The sequence below is a fragment of the Clinocottus analis genome, unplaced genomic scaffold (assembly GCF_023055335.1).
Source record: "Clinocottus analis isolate CAN_PGR_092001 unplaced genomic scaffold, fCliAna1.0.p SCAF_13, whole genome shotgun sequence".
NCBI lineage: Eukaryota > Metazoa > Chordata > Actinopteri > Perciformes > Cottidae > Clinocottus > Clinocottus analis.
The window spans coordinates 12,485,127-12,494,026 of record NW_027175854.1 but is presented as its reverse complement, the minus strand read 5'-3'; the positions used below and the strand labels follow the sequence as shown (position 1 = coordinate 12,494,026).

The 8,900-nt window shown below is 41.1% G+C and overlaps 1 protein-coding gene across 1 annotated transcript; it reads right to left on the bottom strand.

Annotated features, from left to right (window-relative positions):
- Positions 1-669: 669 nt before the first annotated feature.
- Positions 670-8,900, bottom strand: reep5 (receptor accessory protein 5). The gene is made up of 5 exons (XM_068574717.1): positions 8,689-8,900; positions 8,375-8,468; positions 5,076-5,214; positions 1,557-1,725; positions 670-930 (listed from the first exon to the last, which is right to left on the bottom strand). Exons 1-5 carry the CDS (start codon positions 8,804-8,806, stop codon positions 881-883), a joined length of 570 nt encoding a protein of 189 aa, XP_068430818.1. The 5' UTR covers positions 8,807-8,900; the 3' UTR covers positions 670-880.

Genomic DNA, 8,900 nt, shown 5'->3' with positions numbered 1-8,900 from the left:
TTTTTGCTGTGAGATGCAACAAAGGAACAGCTGAACTTTATTTGGGATTAGTCAGTCACTTTAAATGTTGGCAGGCTCGTACTGACTACTAATAATATGAGTTTGAATGTGTTTGGTTTATTCTAAACATCCAGTTATAAGAGGGCATGCACACTTATGCAACCAGGTTATTGTAAGTTTTGTATTCCACCCAAAAAGATTTCAGTTTGTTTTTCAGTTGAATTGTTCACATTATAGGTCACATTGAAAAGTGTGAGAAAAGTTCAGACATGATTTATCTTTGTCTCTTTTTTTTACATCGCAAAAACCTGCCATTTTAACGGGTGTGTAGATCTTTTATATCGGGATGGAGCCGTCTCCTCTTGAATCTGCGGTTTTCTCTTTTGTTCTCTCAACATGTTCTCTAAAACCTGTGATAAATGATTTTAAAGTGTAGAAATGATCTTCAGGCCTTGCTTTCAATTGTAAATACTTCTTACAGTCAAACCCAACTCAAAACCTAGGAAATGCTCCACGTGGACCAGTTCTTTTTGTAATTAAATGAAAACTTCAGAATGCCTAGAAAATTAAAGAGTCCATCTCCCGAGAAGTGGCTTCGGAGAAAATATCTTCCACTATTATTCTCAGCAGTTCTTTTGGAAGTTCTCAGATTAACACACAAGAGACCACTTCAGGAAGGTTGGTTTTATTTGGGTCAAAGGTCATCAGGGCCAGCATACAGTTATCAGAAGTAGAATGCTGACCTGAGTGATTGATGCGTGCGACGTGTAACATCTAGTACAGGTTTGATGAAGACTGAGACTTAACAGGATCTCTTTACAACAAACATTTCAAGGCAACGTTTCCTCTCTCCAGAGCTCCACTGTGGGCAGGAAGTCTCCTAGGAGCTCTTCTTCTCCTCGAACATGATGTTAGCAGTGGCTCTCTTGGCTGTGGACAAAGTACACAAACGTCACATCTCTTGTTCGTTATCGAGAGTCCTACGAACACCCTGATCTCCTTCATTTTGAGGTCGCTGTTGTTCAACGCTAAGCTACTTCCTGAGACGTAACACTTCCTGCAGATGTTTCACATTAAAAGCCTACTAGAAAAAAGAAAAACAAAAGCCATTTGCCATTGGGAGGCTTTTCATGTAAAAAGAATTGGTGCTGGAAATACTCAGTTTCTTTGACATAAGTTTAAAATAAACTGAAAATATAATGTAATCAGTAGGTTACCGTGGAAACATGGTGGTGCAACACATCAGACTAGTATGACAAACCAACCACTGGCTCCGATGAGAGCTTTTTGCAGTTTAAAGGTACATAAAGGCGTTCACAGTTCCCTACATGCTTGCAAAGGGAGGCGTGAGCAGAGTATTCAATTGGATGCAGTCTGCAGCCTCACCACCAGATGTCACTAGATCATAAACAGCTTCTTTAAATGAGCCAAAGTGTATTCAGGCTTCATCTAGTGGAGCGTACCACTAAGGGTTGGTTTATATGGGAAAATCGGCTGTTATATAAGTTTGGGTGGATTCTACTGACAGTAACCAACAGACATGCTGATCCTCTCACCCTCGTCTTTGAACTTGTCAGCAGCTTCTGACGCCTTGTCCTGGAGGTTCTTCACCGCATCGTCAATCCGGCTTTCATTCTTGAGGAAGAATGGTCGGATGATGCGGGTATAAATCAGGATTGATCCGTTGGAGGATGTCGGAGCCATGCACCACACCAAGAAGGCACACTGCGGGAAAAGGAAAGCGAACATACCAGTACATTACAGGTTGTAAAAATATCCTCAAAGTCTCTTTTTAAAGCCGTCAAAAACTCCACTATAGAAGAAAAGCTCAGGGAGGTTAACTCTTCTGTCACATTGTTGCCAGAATTCATTTTGAACCGAGCTGCCGTCATGAAACTACAAAAGAAAGTGTTTTGTTGCACATGGAGCAGGACTAGTTAAAAACAAATTGAATGTAATTGTTGGTGCAACAGTAATTATTTATTTATCTTAAGTATGCATGACTCCACAGACATTGTGTTTACTTTTGTGTTAAACCTTTACACAGACGAGTAGACAATTGTCAATGTGTCTATTCTACTTCTGCTAATTCTTCACACTTGTTGTAACTGTTAAAGTTGGAGCTGGTGTATAACTTTTCATACCTAACAAGCTTTTATACTACTTCATTATACATCATAGTTTATTAGCGGAATGATATATTTTATTAAGAATCTAAATTTGCAAAGAAGCCTCATATTGTCAAGTAAATGCAGTGAAGGTAAAAGTACAATACTTCGCTGTGAGAAGTAGAGGACTAGAACCAGTGTTAAAACATAAGCTGGTACTCATTTGTACCAGAACTTCTTCTGTGCACTCTTTGGCATACCGGGCCTTTCCATGCGCACAGACTCTTCTCACAAGCTGCTGGTACTATTTTCTGCCTCTCCATATCAGGTTATCTGAGCATTCATAAAGGTTGGCACACATCAGCGTCTTTGCAGCCAACTTCATAAGCCATATGAACATAAAAACAAGGTGGAGCATCTGCACACAGACGGGGAGAACCAGGGTGCTGCGATTTACCCACAATGTTCACGTCCTCATCAGAACTTTATTCTTATTATTTATGAACAAATGAAACATTGTTTAAAAATGGTCCGAGTCTGCTCTTTGGATTTACAGAACATGCAGGGCAAACATTTACATGTAAATTAAATTACACGCTCAAACAATGGTGGTAACACTATGGGTAAATACACACATGACCCCGTATGACAGGCTTCCAGAAATAATTAATAAATAGGAATAAGTAGCAAGAGTGTGCTGATACACGCCCGACAGGTGAAGAAGAAGAGTACTGCCACTCATTTTGTTGCACTTCCAGCACCGACCCACCGAGAGGGACCAAAGTCCACCTTCATAGTCTCACAGAACCCTGTGAGCGGAACGTTCCTCTTTTACAGCAGGAAGGAGAAAGAAGAACAAGTTGAGCTCAAACACCTCGTTGTCCAGCAGACACAGGGAACGATAGTCCCACATTTAATGTGGAGTGGTTCCCCAGGGAAATAAATGGAAAACTGCTAGTTTGTCCAAGAAAGTGGTTTCTTAGCTCCCTTTGAGTGTTAATGGAGGGAAGGGGGGGTGGTCAAGAATATAAGCATCTTTCAGAGAGGATTGCCAAACATGGTTTGGCCCCAGAGTCTTTTCCACCTCAAGACACCGCTGCTGCAGTGGACCTTAAAGCCGTGCAATATAAACAGTGATTGTTGTCATGGACAACCTACCTGATGTTGTTTTGTTTGGACGTTGGACAGAGATATTACACCATATTTTGTTAGTTAAACGAAATGTGGTTATCTTTGATATCACTAAAACGTATGTTTAATGTTCTAATCAGGGATCACAATTAATCCTGTTTTAACAAATAGTTATAGTAAAAGCAGTTTGGTCTGACAGACTGGTGGACCAGCTGCTGCTTTACAGTCAGAATATTGCCGGTGTGACAGAGACATGCCTATTATTGATAAGCAGATCACATTTGCGTTTTAAGATATTTTACTAAATTAAACAAACACAAAAAAGCACCCATATTCTGAATCTTTTAGGCAGCTTCTTTTACAGTGTCTTAGTCTGGGCGACTGTGGCTCAGTGGTGAGCAGGATTGTCTTTCAATCAGAGAATCGGCGGTTTGATCCCCAGCGTCGCTAGCCCATGTCGATGTGCCCTTGAGCAAGTCATTTGACCCTGCGTGAATGGGTGAATGATGTCATGTAGCGTTAAAGCACTTTGAGTAGTCGAAAGACTAAAAAAAGCGTTATACAAGTACAGGCCCATTTACGATGACTCTCTCCCTGCCTGTCAGTCTTGTGTGAGGGGGAAGTTTAACACACATATGGCACGCGTTCCATATAGAAAACACAGGCTCTCTGCATCATTACTGGCTGCTGGTGAACTTGCTGACACAGCTGTCTGCGCTGCTCAGATACTCTTTATCATCAGTGCGATGTGCTGCACTCTCAATATGGTCCATTGTTTGACTCCACCCACATTTAGCAGCTCTCTCAGACTTTTTAGTCTATAGCTTGTTTTATATATATATATATATATATATATATATATATATATATATATATATATATATATATATATATATATATATAGTGTGGAAGTGGACTGAGTCACCGTGATATCACCCATTGAATATGGTTTTAAAGCCTCAAGGTCGCCAGTTTGGCCGTTGCCAATAGTCAAGAGAGAAGTCTTTTTCTTTCCTACAGACTTTTATACTTTTATACAACCAGAGGAGAATTCAGGTTTAAGGCACTTTCAGAACCGGAAGTTCTCGACTAGTCCCACCACCACTAGCCTGGTGAACCAAACTGAATTGAACACTCAGCGTTCCCATCTGATTATTTTTGTAATCTTCTACAGTCAGCAGAAGTAATTTTATTGAAAAATAAAAAAAACTTGACATTAGCAGTTTTAATTTTGAATTTATAAGCTGCTTAGAGATAGTGTTATTAAGTTAAGGTAATAGTTTCCTCTCTGAAATATATATTATATTGCAGTGAAATTTGTATGCTGTTCAACTACAGTCCATTAAGCTGGTGGTCCTTAACCACCAGGCAGCGGACCAGTACCAGTCCGTGGGTCCTTTGTTACCGGGCCGCGCAGAAAGAATGAAAGAAAAAAATATTTGATTGAAACTGGTCCGTGGCGCAAAACAGGTTTGGGGCCACTGTTACACCACTAATTGGACAAGATGTGACGGGACACCAAATAAAGACTCTATGGCGGAGGCATGACCCGCCCCTTCTCTGCCTCTGATTGGCTTGTACTCGTTGCCTTTGTGAGATTGGCGAGGTTAAGAATCTCTGGGTAAATGAATCCGAGGCGGAGGCAGAGTAATAAATATAGCTGGGACAGGGCGGGGCAGGACGGACACGGCAGTGAGTGCCGCTTCACTCTATTGGCTCTCACTGGTAAAAAAACTGCACACTCAGCTTATTCTTAAATTTAATTAACTAATTAATTTTTCAGCACAAAACATTGATTAAAAAACAAACAAGCACACCAGACATAAGCTGGATTACCTTTCCGATATAGTAGAATGGGAACCAGGAGAGGAAGATATCGGCAAAAAACTCGGCCACACTGAAGAGTCCATACACCACCCAGTAGGTCAGCCATTTGGTATCATCGTCCTTGGTGGCACTTTCAATGGCCTTAATCCTGGAGAGAGGACCAACATATAAGAGGAAAGAATTATATGCAGAGTTAAAATTACTCATCCCATCTCTTCCGTCCTTTGTTTTCTCTTTCTTCTTTAGTTTTCTCCATAAAGCCTTAGCTTACATCGTCTTTATTTTTACTTCCATATTCCTTGACCGCTTCAACAAGTTTATTATTGCAAAATGAGACTGAATCAAGCCATCTGCCCTCTAAAGTCATCCAACCTACCTGAAGGACAAAGTAGTCCAATGGTGCCTTCCAACATGGCCTCTTTAACTCCACTCATCTGAGTGTGTGCTGCTCCGTCACTGCTAAAGGGACGATGCTAGTTTAGCGGGAGTTAGCTAAGAGGACTACGCAACATCTCCGCTGTGGGAGTCACGTTCTTCTCAGTTTGTCCTTTCCGATGCAACGGTCCAATCACAGAGGTTGTTCTAAGTTGTAAAGATTGTAAAGCTGTCTGAGGCAAATTTCGGATTTGTGATATTGGGCAATACAAATAAATTCAATTTAATCAATTCATCTGTGGCCAGGACAAGCGCTTTTTCTTTTTTCTCCTCTCTTTCTTTTGTCATGTTTTAGGCCAAGACACGTCACACACACACACAACTAATGAGTATCCTAGCTCGATATTTTATTCCCGTAAGAGCAGTTTTCTCATCTGCTTTAATAGGGACATAAGTGGCTGCCATGGTCTCTAGCAGGAATTATCTGAGGACCAATGTGAGACACAAAACAAATGCTTTCAAAGATAACCACAAACAGTTCACTTTAGACAACAACATCACAACTTTTAAGTTTAGGCAACAATACCACCAACCATCCTCCTCCCCCCTTGCACACAATACATGCTCTTTGGATGTTTGACTGTCGCTTATTCATGTGGATGCGTTTCGTTTGTGTGTCCACCACTAATAAAGCGATTGCATTTCGACACATACTGCTATGTTTGTGGGCTGGAAGGACACAGACACACAGCAACAGAGACACATGGTGGTTTCCTGTTCTCTTGTTCCTGTTCATTTTGCTTAATCTTCCCTCTTGTCAAACACACAGACACATTAAAGGGTGTGTGCCACAGCATTGGAGAAATAATTTAAATTATGATCGGTGAGCAGTTATTGGTTTTCTCTTGAAGTTGGTTTCCAATAGAAGTCGTTGTCATGAGTGTATTCTCCCCGAGGCCTGTTCGCCTTGTATGAAAGCTGCTCTGTGTTCCAGTCACATGGATATACCCTGGTGTTTTACTAGAGCAGGTTTAGATCCAACGACCAATGCTAACAAACAGTTTAACACAGCGGAAGGAAATGTTGTGCTCGTCTGGAAAAGAGGTTGGAACATGTTCAGTGAACAAACACTAAAGCCTTTCGTTTCACAGCCTTGTGGTGGCGGCAGTAGGTGCAAAGGTGGCAGTAACGCAGTCGCCCGTCTAGCAGACATCACGGCTGTTGATACCTGAACCTCGCCACGGTTTGACAGGTTTATCTGTCAAACATCAGCTCACATTGGCTTCCAGCTGCTGACAACAAGCTGAGGACAGACACTGCATCAGCTGAGAATAATCAGATGCTTTTACGACAGTGTCTCAGTTTATTAAGAGGGTTATGCAACTACTTCCAGTTCTATGTGCAAACTAATAACAAGCATGAATGCACCACTTGTTATTGATTATACCAAATATATATTTTTTTGCAGGGTGCAGAGCATTATTAATTACGCAGCAGGACTGAAAAAATAAATAAATAAATAAACAGGAACCAGTTAGTATCAACCTTCACAAAGAGTTTCCTGTCATTAAACTATTGGCCCTTTTTTAAAGAGCATGAGCAACACCTCTCAGTATGACACTAAACGTGTAACAGCAAAGCCAACGAACAGTTTAAACAAATATGTTAGAATCTTCCGGAAGGCTTCAAACAGTCCGTCATAAAGACTGTATGAATAGACTGTTGTTTCAGCTAGAAGGCCAAACTAAAAACTGTGTATTTCAAACACAAGCAGTCAACAGATTCATTCTTGGGATTTTCTTCTGATGTTATCTAAATCTCTGTGTCTTCCAGGCTGTGGTGTCTGCTCTACTTCGTGACGGACTTCAGTTATTATAAGAGATAAAACTATATAAAAGCTGTTCTTTCAACCCACTACTAATCTCAGGATATAGTGTGATATGAGTCGAGGGTAAGTAACTGGTCCGTCACTAATAAACATGTTGATCAATTCAGAACGCAGTAAAAAAAAAAAAAAGCGAAAAGGACAAAATTTGAAGAAAAAAAAATTAAATAATAATTGTTGTTAAGAACTTAATGCCACTACTGTTGTGTCATGTGACTCACTGTGAGTCATTGTGCTCATGACACATTTTGAGAAAGCTGAATTACGTTACATGTTTTCATATATTTATTGTATTAACATTTTTCTACTTCCCAAAATAATGATTCCCACTAACATCAACTAAAGATAGCGAATGCTTTCTTTTTGTTGTCATCACAGATTCGTACTAAGTGTCATCGGCGGTAGATAATCCTGGTCACTCTATATCGGTCTCATCATGGAGTCGCTCCTCGCAGCCTCAACACAAAGAGGAAAACAGAGCCAAGTGACTGAGAAATGCAGGCGAAGCCGACATGGAGCAGCTGAGATAATAACATCATGAGGACTGTTTCATGCTTTAAAAAAAAAATGTTTTGTGGTTTCAAAATAAAATAGGGGGAAAAAAAGATAGCTGTTTTATAACTTTGGTTAAAATGTAATCACTGTATAAATCTTAAAATGAATGTGAAGCACACAACAAACTGTCATTCTAAAATAAAGTCATGATCACAAGATTATCAGAAGGAAACTGCAGATGTTATTGATGAGGATCAGCTTAATGGAAACAAGTACTGAGCCTGTGAAAACAGCTGTGTAATGTCTGCTGTGGCTCTGGAAGAGTCTGATGAAATAGCCCTGATAATGGAAACAAGATCCAAGACTCCAAAAATAAAAAAAAAAAACTGTACAGCACGGATTTAAAAAATACAACTAAATTAAAACATAATTTGAATTCGTAAATTTGCCTATTTTCCATTTTTAAAAATAGTGCGTGTGTGCGCATGCGCGTGTTGGGTGGGGTTGCTGTGCAGGCCCCTCCTTAGAAGCGCTCTAAGAATACTACACTTACGATATGTAGGCTGGGTAGAGGAAGCCGATGAGGTTACACAGCAGGGAGGCGCCGTAGCCGATGACCAGGTACACCGAGATGAGCCCGATGACAGCTGCAACGCATCACACACACGTTATCACGCCTTTGGTCCACAAACACGATGCATATTGCTCTTCACCGCGTCGTACAATAAGCGGGTTATTACGAGCCTTTGCTTTCAGAAACTAAAACATGACGGCGGGCAGAGGGAAGCGGTCTGCCACGCGCCTCTCGTCCTCTCGTCTGTCTGTGTGATGCCATCTCTTTTCCATCCCCCGCCCAGAGACACTCACCCAGCGCGATGTACGTCCGGCTCACTCCGGTCTTCGCCTCGATCTTCGCGAGACTCTCCGTCATTAAGTTCTTCTCATGGAGGAACTTCTCGAATCTGTCTTTGAGTCCCTGCGCCATGGTTGCACTTCCTTCTTCAGCGATGCTGGTCAAACTGCGACAACTCGGCAGAGCGAACACATCGGCGTCCTCCAGACGTCAAGTCCAACTGACA